This window comes from Nicotiana tabacum, chromosome 6, assembly GCF_000715075.1.
Source record: "Nicotiana tabacum cultivar K326 chromosome 6, ASM71507v2, whole genome shotgun sequence".
NCBI classification, from domain to species: Eukaryota; Viridiplantae; Streptophyta; class Magnoliopsida; order Solanales; family Solanaceae; genus Nicotiana; species Nicotiana tabacum.
This window is the reverse complement of record NC_134085.1, coordinates 158,752,951-158,771,214: the sequence shown is the minus strand read 5'-3', so window position 1 is coordinate 158,771,214 and position 18,264 is coordinate 158,752,951. Positions and strand designations below refer to the sequence as shown.

The 18,264-nt window shown below is 34.9% G+C and overlaps 3 protein-coding genes across 3 annotated transcripts; all 3 read right to left on the bottom strand.

Annotated features, from left to right (window-relative positions):
- Positions 1-467: 467 nt before the first annotated feature.
- On the bottom strand, positions 468-2,140 carry LOC107790903 (bidirectional sugar transporter SWEET12-like). Its single transcript, XM_016612876.2, has 6 exons — positions 1,973-2,140; positions 1,842-1,878; positions 1,541-1,751; positions 1,286-1,447; positions 1,065-1,184; positions 468-964 (listed from the first exon to the last, which is right to left on the bottom strand). The coding sequence occupies exons 1-6, from the start codon at positions 2,016-2,018 to the stop codon at positions 647-649; spliced, it is 894 nt and encodes a 297-aa protein (XP_016468362.1). The 5' UTR covers positions 2,019-2,140; the 3' UTR covers positions 468-646.
- A 2,232-nt stretch (positions 2,141-4,372) lies between these two features.
- On the bottom strand, positions 4,373-9,016 carry LOC107790902 (potassium transporter 25-like). The gene is made up of 10 exons (XM_016612874.2): positions 8,700-9,016; positions 7,534-7,759; positions 7,032-7,274; positions 6,889-6,942; positions 6,753-6,803; positions 6,366-6,623; positions 6,183-6,235; positions 5,988-6,111; positions 5,653-5,907; positions 4,373-5,455 (listed from the first exon to the last, which is right to left on the bottom strand). Exons 1-10 carry the CDS (start codon positions 8,742-8,744, stop codon positions 4,407-4,409), a joined length of 2,358 nt encoding a protein of 785 aa, XP_016468360.1. The 5' UTR covers positions 8,745-9,016; the 3' UTR covers positions 4,373-4,406.
- Positions 9,017-10,142: 1,126 nt separating this feature from the next.
- On the bottom strand, positions 10,143-14,889 carry LOC107790901 (pentatricopeptide repeat-containing protein At5g16860-like). The gene is made up of 2 exons (XM_016612872.2): positions 11,832-14,889; positions 10,143-10,908 (listed from the first exon to the last, which is right to left on the bottom strand). Exon 1 carries the CDS (start codon positions 14,855-14,857, stop codon positions 12,326-12,328), a length of 2,532 nt encoding a protein of 843 aa, XP_016468358.2. The 5' UTR covers positions 14,858-14,889; the 3' UTR covers positions 10,143-10,908; positions 11,832-12,325.
- Positions 14,890-18,264: the final 3,375 nt, after the last annotated feature.

Sequence of the window (18,264 nt, the reverse complement as noted above, 5' to 3'; positions counted from 1 at the left end):
ATGTCCTTGAGTAGATGCATAATTTGTCATTTTATCCTACAGTTTTGTCGTATGACACGTACGTTTATATGATGTTACAAGTTCAGAATATTTTCTTTTTGTTCTTATAAATTGGAATCAAGGTACTTTTTCCACTTGTCAGGCAAGTATAACATTAAATAGTATAAGTGATCATTCTCCAACCTATTCAAGACATTTTCAGACCTCTATGAAGATATATACTATCGGGCATTTTTAATCTTTATAATTTTTATGTCATCCTTTACCTCTATCGGCCTAATTCTATACGAGTTTAGTTAAAGATTCTATCATGCCTAGATGTATAGTGATAGTGTATCAAACGATACAGCAAACATACACTTTTAACGCTTAGGAATTAACAGGGATAAACTATAGTAACTAGTTACCTTTAATTTATTGCTGTAAGAGAAAACATTCACGCCTAGCCTCTTATATATATATATATATAGATCAAGATGACCATTTTATTATTTTATAGGACATGCCAAGAGAAAGCTTACACAAACTATATATGAGCTTATATAGAGATAACTTGTGTACATACACACCAGGATTAATTAGGTAAACTATATATATGCTGCACTGAAATCAATGCTAATTCCAAGCCTGACATTAAGTAACTGTCCTAGGCTTCTACAGTTTGCAGCTTGGGCATGTTTTCTACTTTAGGTGCTTTAACTCCACAAGTAGTATCATGTGGACGAGAGGCTACGTTAACTTTATCTGAGCAAACCAGTAATCCAAGCTTCACTATGTCAATAATCTGTTCCTGTGTCAGTTCTGGAAGCTTTTTACTGTTCATGTTCTCATCCACCACTATGACTGCTGGCTTTTGTATCTCTGGAAGTTTTTGCTCCTTTAAGATGGCCTTCTCCTTTTTGCTGTATATTGCGTAGAGAACTATTTGGAGAATACCAAAGATGAATCCCAATACGTTTGGTGCCTATATAAGATAACAAGTAAAGTACACGTATGACTTACATTGATAAGATCCAAGAAATCTTACGTACGTAAACGTGGATACATGCAATTAAAGAACTTACAGCTATGTTGATGTCCTTAAGTAGAAGACCATAGAAGAACCACATCACTGCACTTAATGTGAGAAACACTGATAGGAGTAATGGCATGTATTCCACACTCTTTGTTTTTATTACTTTTCTCTGCATAAAATGATAAAAATCATCAGCATTATTTTCTTCATGCATGGGAGAAAAAACGAGAAGGCGACCACGTTTTGAAATATTTGTATGTAAAAGCTCACCACAATGCCTAAGGGTGCTACAAACACACACAAGGAAAACACAAGGCAAATCCATCCAACTATTTGCCCTCGAACTGCTCCTTTGAATAGAAATTGGGTAACAAGAACAATAGCACCAAAGCCACCCACTACAGATAATAGGAGCATCTTCACAGTTTGGACCTGCATTAATAAATTACATGTAATTTTCTTGCTTTAGAAAGAGGAAAGATTGAAAAAAATAACTGCTTAACTAGATGTCTTGTAAAACCTTACCTTGGCTTTCTTTGGCGCGTAGAAAAGGTAGAAACCAACGTAGATAGTTTCAATGAAGACCCCAAAGGAATTTATAGTGATGAGGAGTGTAGTGTTGGTCTTGAGAAGTGCATAGTAAATCCAAAGCATGGAACTAAAGAGCGCAACCACGTATGGAATTGATTGATAGCCTTCTGTTGATTTCTTCTTGAATATACTATAAAACGTGGGCCTGCAATTAGGAAATTATGGTGTCAGTCAGATTACAAGTCAAATAAACTGAACATTTCAAAAAAATAAATGTATATGGCTGGAGACTCACAGTGGAGAAAGGAACACAATGAACGAGACGATGTTACCTGCAAATTGCAAAAGAAAAAGAAAAGAGACGATGAGTTTAACCTCAACACATTGAACATATATATTTTAGGAAGAAAACATGTTTATATTTACCAAGGACACCAAAGGCAAAAGCCCAGTGACCAGAAATACCAGCCATCTCTTTTTTGTATTTTCTAGCCAAAGAATTGCAAATCTCTAGCACTCTGTCTCTCACACAAAATGCTAGATTTGCAAAAGACAATCAAGTTTTCTACTTGGCTGTGAAGTGAGGAGGGTTTGCTTGACATGTTTATATAGGCAAGGGATGGGAATTATTAAAGTTGGTGCATGCAACATTGAAATATAAGATCTTTTTTTTTTCTCTATGTATAATGTATTTGGACAAATATTTAATTAAAGTGCGAAAAAGCAGAGGAGTGATGATGCTATGGCAATATCTTAAAAGTTCAAGGGTCCCAGGAGGCACTTTTATTATGTCATCAACCAATCCTTAGGAGCACTATATTACATGTACAACTCGTGCTTTATTTCTATGGAGGATTTTTATTCTGTGTCATTTTCTGTAAAAAATGAGGCAGAAATCAGTCCAGAAATGACAAAGGGACCGATTAAAGCTTGCAATTTGCATCAATGATAGAGTTTGGGGCCATTAATACTTGTTCTTCTTACGTTAAGAATTCTTCCAATAATTTCGAGCCCGATCTTTTCAAAAAAGTGAGTACAGTACTTTTGTGGTTCCGAGCTAAAGTTATAGCAAGTTTCGGCTCTTACAGGTATATTGAGAAGATCAATTTAATTTGCTGCTAATGGCTGATGAATTCAGGATATGCTTCTCTTTGCTTTGCTTTACTAGCTTGGCTTTTCCTTTCCTGGTGTGTTGTCATTTTATCTGTATTGTATAAATGAAATGAAAAGTATCCAATAGTTCTATGTTTTTCTTAAATTTGTAAATGCTGGTGACATGTTAATTAGCATAATGTGTTTTTCCTTACATGGATATAACTTATGTCGATCATGTGAATTAATCTGAATTTCTGAACATCTAACTCAAAAACTCAATTCAATAGGCAAGGGCGTATCTAGGTTAAGGAGTATGAGTTTACGCGAACCCATACTTCTTTCCTTAACCTATGTATAACAATGTTATATTTTTTTAAAATTACTTAAATAGGCACCCATGCTCAAAGACTCCGATGATGCAATAATTATTGGGTGCACCTCTACACGTAAAATTGTATTTCAAATCCTACTCTGGACGGTCTTATTTTCACATGGAGTATATATACATATGTGAAAATTACTAAAGTTTCAAAATAATAATAATAATAATAATAATAATAATAATAATAATAATAATAATAATAATAATAATAATAATATAATTTTGAACCTATAACTTTAAAAGTATAGTGATTTCATGGTAAGAGACTAAAGTTAAATCCGTCAAATGTAATAAATTCTAGATCCATCTTTACACAAAAGTGCATATATTATCTTAAAATCTTAGATCCACCTCTGTCGATAGACAGAATAGCTCAAGAAACTCAGGTTGAAACTAAAATCTGAAATTCTTGGATATATGAGATTCATTTGCTTTTGCCTAGGAAATAATAATCACATTATATAACGACGGTCTAAACTTTAAGGTTTTGCAGATACTGTTCTCCCAACAGCCTCTACGTATCTCAATTATAATCTCATAAATTATGTTTGTTAATTAATTGCTATGATTGAACCAAGATGTTTGGTACCATTGTTTTTTTCTCTTTTGCTACATATTTGTGGAACGTGTTGTATGCAATATCGCTATCAATCAAGGAAATAGAAAACAATATTAGATGAATTCATAAATGAACTTTTGATTATACCATAAAAGGCTGCTGCCAAATATGAACGTTCTTGATTTTATCTTAGTAGTATAAGATTAATACGTACCATGTATACACATTGCTTGTCCCATTTTGATTTCATATGCAAAAAGTAAAACAGACAGTATTATGATTAAAAAGGGTCTTAGTTTCTAAAGCAAGTTAAAAAAAATTGAAAGATTGAAATGAAAGAAGAATTCTCAAATCCTAATTGCGTGGAAAACTCAAAATTTTATACTCTTTGTTATAAGGTTGAGATAATGAATTAATGGTCCTTCCCCACTCATTCCATCATTTTCTATACTAAAGCAAATATATTTAACTTTAATTTAGGAGAAAAGGTATAAAAAGTGTAAGTCATTTTAAAATCGGCGATTGATAATTAAAAAATGTCTGATGCATGTCAGATGTACCCGAGTGATTAAATTATGGTTTAGTGATAAAGAGACTAGAAGTCTCCGGATCGTGATATGGACATCTTTTTACCTGGCCTGCACTCGTAAATTAAAAAAATTATCGCTAAAATTATTTATGATGTACAATGTGTTTTACATTGTTGTCGTTGCAAGCTATTAAATTTTTATTGATGCCATTCCAATTCAAAGAATTAAAAAACTTGGAATTCTCAATTCTCTACGACGTCTAGGCCATAATGTATTCATTGTTTCAGTAGCAAATTATATTGTATACACCATTCCAACCTCCAAAAGGGCAGCATGAGGTATATCTAATGCAACTGGAGGCTCTCTGCAGTTCTTATCCAGAAATGCATAAACCTTCACAAGAAATTGCTTTACAAAGTTCGACCCTTTGCGTACTTTTAAGTGTGAATGGCCCATAAAGTAAGCAGTGCCACTTTCCCTGGCATCCACAAGTTGTTGAAGTTCTTTCCTTACTGATGGATTCATTTTAGGACTATTTGCAGGCAACATAAATCTTACTTTTTTCCTCTTTGTTGTAGTAGTAGTAGGATTTTCAATATCTGCTACATGTTGACCACTTCCACTTTGTTCACCTCCAACAACAACAGGTACCAATACATTTCCATCGGTCATTCGGCTTCCCAAAATGATCATCCTTCCCTCTTCCAAAAACAACAGTTCATGATGTTGTTCCTCTCTGGCAATGAATTCACCTATCGAGCTAATAATCTGATCCTCGAAATCATTTATATTCCTTACATGATCACGATATCCATATCGAACAATGCACCTATATATCTTGTATTCTTTATGACCGATCCTGCCAATAAGATATCGTTCATTTTTGGGAACGAATGGCACATGCAATGACTTAAAGGACACTAAAATCAGCACTTGATGGAATGCAGGGATGTTGGTAATGAAGTGAGAGAAGAAAGCTGGGATTCCTGTCACAATATTACTATGAACGAATCCAATTCCGGCCACTCTTGATACACCAAGTCCAGGACTAAGTTCTGTCAGCCAGTCCACAGTCACCTTGTTCTCTATGTCGAATTCATGCTTCTTTATAGTACCATAGTGCCAAGAGACCATGACTGTCATAAAAATCAATGACAGAGCAACAATACACCAAGCTCCCTTGGAAAAGTTCAAGAAACACGATGATAGGTATATTGCCTCAATCGAACCAAACAACAACAAAAATGACACAGAGAGAAACACAGCGGTCTTCTCCCATTGCAGTGCTATAATTAGCGACATAAGACAAGTTGTCACTAGCATTCCATAAATAACAGCTAAACCTGGGAGAAAAATGAGCAAAAAGTTTATGAAATATGATGAAAATAATATTAGTCCTAGTAACAATATGGCCCCTATAATTCTAATCTAATACTAACTAATATAGTGGGAGCCAGAGTTGCATGCATTAGAAGCTTTGCATGACTGTGTACTGCTTAAAACAACAGAGATACAGTTTTGATCAATGTATAAACTATACCTGTAGCGTTTGCAATAGCTGATATGTCTCGAAAGCCTATCAAGATTGTGAGGCTAAGGACCATGATCAACCAATTTGCATCAGGAACATAAACCTGTCCATGTACTTTTTCGGATGTGTGGATAACATTGACTCTCGGAAAGCAAGCAAGTGCTTGGCACTGGTTTATGATGGAAAAAGTTGCCGTAATGGTTGCTTGGCTACCCACGAGGGAAGCAAAAAGGGACAAAATTGTGAATATACGTTGAAGGTGTCCTGAGTAATTGATAATTGAGGATTAGAAATCTTAAGGAACAAGCCACTAACATAATTATAAAACCATTTACTAAACTTACTATGTGTTATAGATTCACTAAGATGAGCAACATCATCTGAAGTACCAAGGTGCTTGGAAAAAAATGCTGCTTGTCCAGCATAACATAATACAAGTGCTGGATATACCAAAAAGACAAAAGTGACCTGCAAACATGGCAACTTTTATCGCCTCAATCATGTTCCTACTTAAGAATGGAAAATGAATGTCTAAGTACCTTAATAGATCGCTTCGAAAAATGACCTAAATCTGCAAACATTGCCTCTGAACCTGAAGAATATTAGCGATCATGGATCAGAAAACTTTCTTTTCAGAAGTGCTAGTGGATAATTTATGAGAAGAAGGCCTTCGGCATCAAAATGGAAGTGAAAAACATAAGTTCCAGTTTAACACAACTAACCTGCTATACATAAGACAATGCTGCTTAGAAGTTTCCAACTTGAAATATCTATTTTCTTAATAAACCTAAACATGTATGCTGGGGATATTGCCCAGAGGATTTGGGGATGATGAATTATATTGTATATTCCGAACCCACTTATAAACATGAGCCATATGATGACAATTGGAGCAAATATGACACCAACTCTGTTGGTCCCATATCGTTGCAGCATGAAAAGGCAAACTAAGATGGCACATGCTGCTGGAACTGGTATATCTGAAAGTATCATTTCAACGAATAATTAAGTAGCTAAAGATGAAGTATCGCAAATAACAAACTACTTATTTTCCAAATATTATACAAAGCCCAATTTCATAGGCCAAAACAGAAGGTTAGGACACTTACATCTCTTTAAATACTTGTCAATTGAGTGTCTTGCCTTTTCAGAAGAGGTAACTGACAAAAAATTAATAAAAATGAACTCCTGCATATTATGTAAATATCTTGCATCATAATGTGCTGATTATAATACAATTCTTACATCGGGCTGCCAATTTTGACAATGAACGTCTCAGATCTGATGTTGCTGATAAAACTGAAATGAAAACAGGAAGTAATGATCCTGATCATGTGAGATTAGGAGGTTATCCGCAAACTAATGAGGATGACAGTGATAAGACTAACCCGAAAGAGCAGGGGTAAAAATTCCATCACAGATTATCATGCAGGAACCAAGCAAAGCCAAAAATAATATCAAGTAGTGGCTGCTTTTATATCTTCCAATTGCTCTTCTTGCCCTTGATTCCACCTTCATCTTAGAAGGGGTTCCTTCCTCTTGATGCATAAGTTCCGTAGTACTTATATCACTCGGAAGCAGCCCTACATTGGCATGCCTACAGAGTAGGGAATACAAAGCAAACGTACCACCTGCAACAATTCACTACTTTTTAGACACACAGCGATCTCAGAGCCAGGATTCTAATCTTATGAGTTTGGATTTAAGATGTCAACTTCACTATGATTGGGTTCCAAAATTTAATATTTATACATATATAATAAATTTCTTAACACAAAATACAGTGTTAGAGCAAAAGCTACTGGGTTTAGCCGAACCCGTAGCTCGGATTCTACCTCCGCCCCTAATATATGAACAAATCAAATCTTAGCCATTAAGTTTTTACATTACCTTCTCCGTTATCATCAGCCTTCAAGATTATAAAGGCATATTTGAGCAAGGGAATGAAGGTTAAAGTCCAAAAAACAAAGGAGAAGAGTTCATATATCTGCTGTCCTGATTTGATATCGCTAGGATTAATTGAACCGAATACATACAAGGGAGCAGTGCTTAATCGACCGTATAATATTCCCAAGGTTTGAAACGATAGAACAACGGTACGCCTCCACGTCTCTTTCTGCAAATTCACCACAGACATAGGAATAAAACATGAATGTGACTTGTAGCGTAGTTCAATCTATTATATAAAGACTTTTTACAGAGCCATTTTAGCTTTCGAAGCTTAATTAGATTAGATGGAGTGAAAATTGAAATCTGCAAAAATGGTGCATTTTGTATCTTCTTCAGGGGGGCATGTTATCTCGAAATATATACATACCAAATTAAATCAATACTATTTCTGTTTTCATATTAACGCTTTGAACTTCTAAATTCTATGTGCACTCGTGGATATACTGCCTATACAACGAATATCGACTTCCAAATTAGAATGATCATCATCAATCAGAAAGAGTGGGAGCACTGCATGGATAAATTAAATTTCATTAACGTGTTTTGAGTAGAATCAGGAAAAAATAGTTTCTTTTCAAAAATACTTTTTAAAAAATTACTTTTGAAAAAAATACACTTAGAAATCACTTTTTAAAAGTTTGATAAAATACTAATTGTTGTTCAAAAGTGATTTTCAAATTAATTAACCAAATACAAATTAATTTTCACAAAAAATTCTTTTTAAGAAAAGCATTTATAATAATAAACTGATTTTAAAAGTTTGGCCAAACATGTTAGGAATTAAGTTAAAAAGGTGTTCAATTGAATCTCTTCCTTGAAAAAATTGGACAATTTTTTTTTCTTATTATATTTAAATAGTTGAATTGTCCTGAGGTAACGAAAAATTCTAATTAAGTGATAAAGCAATTTCAAAAATTATTTTAAGTCATAGGTTCAAATTTCATGTGGCTCTATCACTAATATGCGAGGTCCGAAAAAAGATCAGTATATATTAAATCTATTGTAAATAATCTTACTTTACAGTTCTATATGAAATTGTTTTCACTGCTTGAACAAGTAACTTTTAAGTGATTAAAAATTCATTACGAGGTATGCGGCACACTTACCTTAATAGCATAATAAATGGATGTAGGACTGAGCGAAGGATCCATATCTCAGTTAAACAAAGAAGGAATGCAAGATAGCCTTTGACAAGTTTAAGATAAGAACTCCATTTTCAAGTGAAAGAATAAGAACACTAAACATAAAAGGTCTTGAGAGGAATTGACTACCGGCTGATACGAGGAGACTCACGTTAAGAACAAGGTCCAAAACTCACAAACGAAGAATTAAGGTATATTACTCCAAAAATGTTACAAGTGTACACGCATGTCATTTGTCTAAGATTTACTTTCTTGTTGGAGAATTAGAACAATTGAATTAATGCATGTCATATTTCATTAGCCAAAACAAACAAGGAACCCCTATTTTAATGCTCTGAAATTAATACGGCAGAAAGATTCTAATTAATTAATTATAAGTGGAAGAAAATTGAGAATGAACTTTGGTAGGAGTTTGGTTTGGACTTTGGACTAAAAGGAAGAGTGTTTTTTTGTTATGCACATGCGATGCTGACTGGTTGACCTAATCATTTTTCACGGTATCTATTCATTCTCAATTCTGGAAATATAATCTTTTCTTTTTCGTATTTTTGATGAAAGAAAAGGGATAATAGTATTTTATTTACGAGTTTAAATTTTATGTACGAAAAAGTATTAACACTATCAATATTATAAACGTAAATGGTTTAGTATAAATAATTACCCGTTTCTGATACTTCCTCCATCTCAAATTATCTTTTGTGTTTTTCTTTTATACGCCCTTAAGAAAATATTAAATAGAAAAAGTTTTTGATTATTTTATTCTTATTTATGTCTTAAGATATAATCTCTCATCATAAGGTATTTGTATTCTTCAAGAACAATTAATATTATGGGTAGAACAAGAAAAAAATAATTAATTTACTCTTGAACTTCTAAAATGACAAATAATTTGAAATAACTATTTTTAGAAATCACAACACATAATTTGAGACGGAGGAAGTAATAAATGGTTTCGTCATTGGTGACCTGTTTATATAAAAAGTATGGATTGATTGATTTTATTAATTCAAAATCATTGCCGAACAAAAACAGGTATTGACAACGACAAAGTGACAATTGAGCGACCAGTGCATAAACAGACGTCTCCATTTGGAGAAATACCAACTTTCCAACACTAAATTCCATTCTTCGGACAAACGATTGTATTTTTGTTTTTACTTCAAATGGAGGTCCGATATTCCTCGCCACATCTGGAATAGTCAATCGATAGTTATTTTCTCAAGGCTAGAATTTAGAAAGCTCCGTATGTACTATTAAATGAGTTCCTGTCTTCCTGAGAATTTGCCATGGAAGCTAAAGATGAATATTATAGTAATTAGTATTATGCTAATATGATCATTGATCACATCTATCCAGCCTTTAAGTTCTGATAACTGCTCTGGCAAGCAGAAGTGGGTGGAACTAGGATTTGAAACTTATGAGTTCGAAATTTTAATTCTTTTGAGTTACTGGATTCTAATATAATAATTTGTACATATTCAATAAATTTATTAAACTAATACAAGATTTGAACCAAAGTTATTGAATTTGGCCGAACCCGTAGCCGACACTCTAGCTCTGCCCCTGCTTACAAGCATGCGTGAGATGATTTACATCTCTAACAACTTGACCACATTTGGATTTATTCTTCAATCTCTGGTAATAGCTTTGGTGAGGATGCAATGAGATCGATGTTAGCACATCCCCAGAACACTAAGCAAACAGCATCTAAATCTGTTCGTCGATCTTGGCATGTACATGGTCTAGTTAAACTGTTTAATCTACAATAGGTTTCCTGTGCTTGGAAGGGCCGACTGTGCACTTCCAGAGACGTGAAGTTTCCCTAGAAGCAAAGAAAAACAACGGAAGGAAAAAATTTTAAATGAAAGGGAATAATTTCCTGCTTACACCTAGTCATATACTTCAGACTTTGCAGACAGGTCCAGTATTACATCTTCTTTTAACAAAGATGCTTCCAGGAGCGTACTCGTTTGCATAGAAATATAAAGAATTGATAGAGCCTTCCATATGTATGTCACCAGGTTGATTTGTACAAGGAGATCTGAGCTCGTACATTCTTGCTGAAAAGCCATCCCATCCATCAATTTCCGTAAGTACTAAGTACTTCCACCCAAATGTTACAACCTTTTTGTCTCTGCCAAAACCAATCTCGACGTGCAACTTGGGAGAAGTTCTACAAACAAAGTCAGTATATTACCCACAAATTTACAAGCTTATAGAAGGAATGAAGAAACGTAAACAGAAAAGTAATAGATACATGGAAGTTAGTTTCAGCCTCTTTCTTTGATGAGATTTAAACAGCAGGCTATTAGAGACGGGAGAAAAAATTTAGTACTACGGGTTATTGTGAAAAAAAACGCTACCAAAGCTATCACCCTCTTACTCTGAAACTGCAACATCAAGAATTCTTGGTCCATCCTAAACACCGAGGCTTTCGAAAAATATACTACACTATAGGCTTCCAAGCTTTTGAAACTGCAGGAATGCCTAGCCTGCAAGATACCATATAGCCTATTTGTCTAGAATAAGTCCTTTCTCAGTTGTTGCTATGCCTTGAGGAAATAGCGGATGATCTTGTCTAACGCTTGGATAAATGCAATTTTTTTGGATAAGTAACTATTGGGATAGATGTAAATTAACACACAAGAAGAGAACCAATGTACCAATGTGGCGTAAAGCTTAGGTCTACATCTTCATTATTAGAGCATGCTGTAAGAGATAGCAATACTACTAATGAATATCTATCCAAATCATTTTGCATTCAAAAAGATAGACCAGACTACAAAATAGTTCCTCGTCCATGTCAATCAGCACATGAACATTGAAGCTGCTAAGATCTTTGCTAAACACCCCAAAGAATCATCTTTATTCACTTTTGTGTTCACGTGCAAGTGCGTGTCTCGGTGTGTGTGTGTGTGTGTGTGTGAGAGAGAGAGAGAGAGAGAGAGAGAGAGAGAGAGAAGTTTTAGATTTTTTCTGTAACACACTGCACCTTCATGCCTATGTGCTTCATAAAAGCTTCAAATCGTTTTTTTTTTCTTTTTTTCTTCTTTTGGTGCTTCAGAAAAGGTGCTTCTTTGAGCTTTAGAAAGGTACCTTCTTTGACCAGATATCTGGTGTGGTGTGGCGTTCCAAAAAGACTTAGTTACACTTTATCATTCACACCGACCAGCTAGTTCGCTGTCACTTGGTATCGGATCTTTTCCAAATGAATCATTTGCCCTGATGTCAGCCGTGTGGAAACTGAACCAAGGTCAGGATTGGATGACCCGGGTGGTGACATGCTTAAATTAATCCCAACTCTAACAAGAGATTCCTTGAGTCCTTAAACTTAAAAGTTCTCTTTTCAAGCAACCTACGCTTCAAGTTATATTTCTGATGCTTCACATTAGTGATTTTCTTTCCGCACCTCAAAGAGAATACATAACCAGAATGTAGCTCATAGCTGTCACCAGCATTCACCGACGTAGGCAACAGCCTGTGGTCCTGTAGTCAATGCCTCAGTCATATTTTTGCCTGTATATTTCATCTTTCGCTAAGAATATTTGATAGATATGCCCACAGAACTTGTTCCACAAGAAGAAAACTCTCTACCAAAAGCCTCTACAAGAGCAAGATCCATTCTTGATATGATGGAAGCGACTTGAGTCCCTCAATATTATTTCATGTTCAATAATCTTGGAGATGTATGTCATTGCAGTATGACAGTCCCCACAAACTCGCAGATTCTTGGTTATTCTAATAGGCACTCCAGGAGCTGACGTGAGAATGCCATAAGCAAGGGCCAGCTTTTCACTATGTTCAACAAGAAGATCGCCTTTCTCTTCATCATCTACATCATGAAGTGCAAAACTTGTCTCCGGAATATAGCCCATTGCTTTGATACGGTGAATCAGGTCTTCTAGGAGATTGTATATCTTTTCAGACATTGGATGAGATCTGTCCCCCACAAAAAATGTAACAGTCTCCTTCTTTCCTTGAACCCAGCTACATCCAGGTCTCTTCCTTATGCCAGAATGTTTCATAAGAGATCTAACCCGAGCCACATCTTTCCAGCGTCTGGCATTAGCATATATATTTGACATAAGGGTATAAGTCCCATCATTATCAGATTCCAGTTCTGACAACTTAGCAGCAGCATGCTCTGCAAGATCCACATTTTTATGGACCCTACAAGCACTAAGCAGTGCAACCCATACTACTGAGGTTGGTTCCATAGGGATGTCTTCAATGAGCTTCATAGCTTCATCCAATTGACCAGCACGACCCAACAGGTCTACAATGCAGGCATAGTGTTCAGCCCCAGGAACTACTCCAAAATCTCCTTTCATGTTGTTGAAATAATTCATACCTTGGTCAACCATTCCAGAGTGGCTACAAGCATATAGCACAACAAGAAAAGTTACACCATCTATTGGAAAACCTGCTCCTCTCATCTCGTCAAAAATTTGGAGAGCCTCCGCTCCACGACCATGCATCCCATAGCCAGTCATCAAGGATGTCCATGAGACCGTATTCCTCTGGCTCATGTTATCAAACACAATTCGAGCTGCATCAGCATCTCCAGATTTGGCATACATGTCAATAAGACAGTTAGCCACAAAAACCATTGTAGGTTCATATCCTTGTCGTAACACATATGCATGAATTTGCCTACCAATCTTAAGACTAGATAGACGAGCGCACGCTACCAGAGCACAAGATATGGTATATGCATTTGGGATTACAAAATACTCATCCTTCAGCATGGCTGAAAAAAGTTCTAAAGCATCATTGGCATCCCCATGTTGAGCATATCCACCAATCATGACTGTCCACGTAACAACATTCCTATCTCTCCTATCAATACTATCAAACATGGTCTGAGCAATTTTCAGCTCCTTGCACTTTGCATACATGTCAATCAGAGCATTAATCACCATGAGATCCTCCTCAGGATTCCTTCCTTCCAAACTCAACATTCTCTTAATGGCATAGCAATGAGTTTCCTTCCCTTGAAGCAGTGCTCCAATAGCAGCACAACCTGAAAGCACAGAAACAAGAGTGATAACATTTGGCTCTGCCCCAGAAAGCATCATCTCCTTAAATACGTCGAGAGCTTCATAGCCTAAATCCCTTTGTGCATACCCTGCAATCACAGCACTCCACGTTACAACATTCAATTCAATCTTTTCCTCCCTCATTCTCTTAAACAACCCCAAAGCCTCATCAAATTGTCCTATCTGAGAGTACCCAGTTACCAATGCGTTCCAAGAAACAACATCTTTCACCTCCATTCGCTCGAAAACCTTGTTAGCATCATCCAAACGCTTGCACTTCGCGTACATATCCACAATTGCATTCCCTACAAAAACATCCTCATACAAACATCTCCGAATCGCATAACCATGAAGTTGTTTTCCTCGTTTCCACGCCCCGAAAGAAGCACAAGCTGGAAGCACATTAACTAAACTAACAGCGTCAGGACGTAGCTCAAAATTATTTGACGAAACCATCGAATCAAACAAGTTCAAAACTTTCCTATCCTCATCCTTCTGTACATAAGCTGCCGCCATTGAATTCCACGAAATAACGTCAGCAATTCCTCTCACAACTGTTTCACCAAACACTTGGCGTGCATGACCCAACATCCCACATTTCCCATACATAGCAATTAGACCATTGCACACAAACACATTGGAGTCTAACCCAGATGTTAAAATAAGGGCATGTACGGATTCACCACAAAGGAGGGACTGAAGCTCGCCGCATGCTTTGAGGACATAGGGGTATGTGTAGCCATCAGGGTTCCAATTAAGTCTTAACATTTCCCGGAAGAGGGCAGGGGCAGTTACGTGATGTCGGAGAATAACGCTGCGTTTGATAAGGTTGTTCCACCAGAACACTACCTGTGATGACCATGTTGTAGGGTCTGCTGAAGCTGAAAAGACGCCGGTAACAATGAGTTTGGCTTTGATACAAGACTTGCATTGTCTGAGAAGATGAGCGAAAGAAGAAGGAACTGATGCTCTGAGGAGTGATGTTGACGAAGAGAAGAAAGCCAAGAAGCAAGTGCTTTTGAAGGGAAAGTGAAGTAGGGTTGTCTCTGAAAGTTTTGGAGGCAACGACGAGGGAACAAGCATACTCCCTAACTGCTCTTCTACTTCAAAATTGATAAACGGAAACTTAAAAACCCACTTTTTATTTTAAATAAAATGGAAATTGTGCAATTTTGCCCCTATATTATGCTTTTTCTACTACTCGTTCGATTTCAAATTAGACGATGTACTTTCCCTTTTGGTATGTTCCAAAATTAATAAGAAGCCTTTATAACTACACAAATGTCATGACCTCACAAAATCTTTATCCTTTAAGTTTTTAAGACCACAAGCAGGGGTGTTCATGGTTCGGTTTGGATCGGTTTTTTCCTAAAAAGAAACCAAACCGAGTAAGTCGGTTTTTCAAATATTAGAACCAAACCAAACCAATTAAGTCGGTTTTTTCTTGATTCGGTTTATGTCGGTTTTTCGATTTTTTCGATTATTTTGTCGGTTTTTTCTTAAATATAAGACATACACTACCAAACACATATTTCGGCGACTACATTTTCAACGTAACACTATCAAATCAATTGACCTTTGAGAAATCTATTATTTACCAAGATATATTGATGATAATTGAATCAAATAGTGATGAATAATTTAAGGACTCAATTAAAAATATATTATTTTTAACATGAAATAGATTCTTACACTTAACAAAAGAAAACTACCAATCAAACTAGAATGTAAAGGTAAAGACATGTACTAAAAGTGCAAACGATTAACATTTACTATAAAATTTTTGTATAAAAGTATACAAAAGTATATATATATATATATATATATATATATATATATATATATATATATATATATATATATATATATATATATGTGTGTGTGTGTGTGTGTGTGTGTGTGATAACAAATTTAAAATAGCTACTCCTATATTCAGTTTGGTTCGTTTTTTTTTATTAAAGCCAAAACCAAGCCAAATTTGATCTGTTTTTAAATTTCAAAACCAAACCAAAAAGTATCGGTTTTTCTGGTCGGTTTGGTTCGGGTTTTCGGATTTTAATGAACACCCCTAACCACAAGTTTCAAAAATCGTTTTTTTTCTTAAACTCTATCCCGAGTCAAACTACCTCGTCTAAATTGAAATGGACAGAGTATTATACTTTTGTCATTAGCAAGTCGTTTCTATTTGTCCTTGCAATTACCAAACTCCCACGTGAATTACTCAGAATCCACATATTCAAATTCTGTACAAAAATGGTTCAAATTTATCCTATTTTTTTTATATTTTAAAATTTACAAATTGAAGTTTCATTAGGGGTTAAGCGAAAAAACGAAATTTTTTCTTAATAGTGAAATAATATTAGATCAAAAGTTTAATAGATGGTAAGGTTGCACAATTTAAATAATACACGAGCAAATTTTATCCTTTTTCTATTTCTTTTCTTTCCTTCAAAAATCATGAGAAAAATTACTAAACCTTACCCGATAAGCACGTCAAATTTAATTAATTAACGTGTAAGTCTAGGTGAGTTTCATTACGAATCAATGCTATGAGTTGTCGTTTTGTAGGAGGTATTAGAAAAACTAATGCAAGCATTAGCTCTATGCATTACTAATACCTTGTTGGTACATTTTTTAACCTGTGTATAACTAATACTTGTATTAGTTATACATCATACTTTGCATTATCCTATGCATAGAAAACCATTGCATTAGTTATACCAAGGCTATTAATGCATGCATTAGTATGGTTAAAGACAAAATTATCCTTAAAGTCCCTCAAAGCTAGAGAATATGGAGGGCATTTTTGTAAACAACTATTTTTTCTTAAAAATTATGCAATGCATTATAATTTTAATACACCACACCAAACAATAGATAAAAAATAATATCTCCATAACTAGTGTTTGCATTACTAATACATACATTACTAATACAACTTATTCCGCACTATTCTTATACATCCTACCAAACGACCCCTAAAGGTGTTCTATTATAATACGGAAGATGGTTACATGAACTCACCTATCACCATAAGCACAAAATTTATGTGGGAACACATTTTATAACTTGGAGAAAAATAACCATGTCAGTAGGAATTTGTCACGACATGTCCCCATGACCCTATAAAAGTGGGGACATGTATTCCAAAAAGTGTTTAGTGTTAAACAAAGTCCATATTAAAAGTTGAGTAAAACAAAAGAATCTATATATAAAGTGTATTGATACTATTAATGGCGTGCGATATTCTAGTAAATATTGTGCAAACTTGATCCAAAACAGTATCTTTGGATTTACAATCTAACTTAATTTGCATCCACTTATATTTGAGGTCTAATTAACATATTGATACAATAAAAGCTTAACAAGTTTATTATGTTACTCTAATAAATCGTTAAATATTTACTTGGGATATAAATAGTACTGTTGACCAGAATAAATAATTAAACAATGCTACCGAGTAGAAAATGATAAGAAAAATAAATAGAGAAGAAAAAGATAGATAGTTATGATCTTCAAACATTAAGAAAATATGTTAGAAATTGAAATCTTCAATTCCAATTCTCATCGTTCTCATCTCAAGGATTCAGAAAAAAAAAAAGCAGAACAACATAAGAGTTTTAAGAAAGCAAGAATAAGGTTCAGGAATGCAGACAAGTAAAAGAGAATAAAGACTTAATCTTTCAGTTATCAGATAAAGTTAATGGAAAATATAGAGCTGCCCAACCCACAATATCAAATACTAAAAGACACAACCAGAGTTGTCCGATTGTTTTGAATAGAGCCATGCAAAAATGCAAACAAGCCAAGTGGAGGAATGTATGCTCTTAGATAAGATATTGATGCTGCATCACAACCGTTAAATCAGGCTGATTTATTACACAACCCGCGGATATATATAGGAATTGTACAACCAGTACATTAGTTGTATAGGTACAATAGTTGTATACTAAAGAGGTACCATAGCTAGATTTGGATTATAGTGTTCAACCAATAGATAGTGTACATATATAGCAGGTTTTTTCTTTTCTGTTTTTAGCAAAATACTTGTATAAATATATTATACTACAGCGATGAAAACAAAAGGAAATTTTTCCTAAATTCCTACATGGTATCAGAGCAACTCTGAGATCCTAATCTCTTGGTTGCCTTCTTCTTTCTTTCTTTATTTTCTTTCTTCAGCATATTCAATCCAAGTTTGGAAATGGGTTCAACATCTGATGCAACCTCTGCAAGCACTGGAAACATTGCAAATACTGCACCAAACCACTTTCACCCTTTCTTTCTTCATACATCAGATTCACCAGGAATGAACTTGGTGAACTCAACCTTCAATGGAAAAGGGTATGGAGGATGGAGTAGGTCTATTTCGATTGCCCTTTCTGCAAAGAACGAAATAGGATTCATTGATGGAACTCATATTGCACCAGCTTCAGATTCAGCAGGCTTTAAATTATGGAGTAGATCAAATGATATGGTGATATCATAGT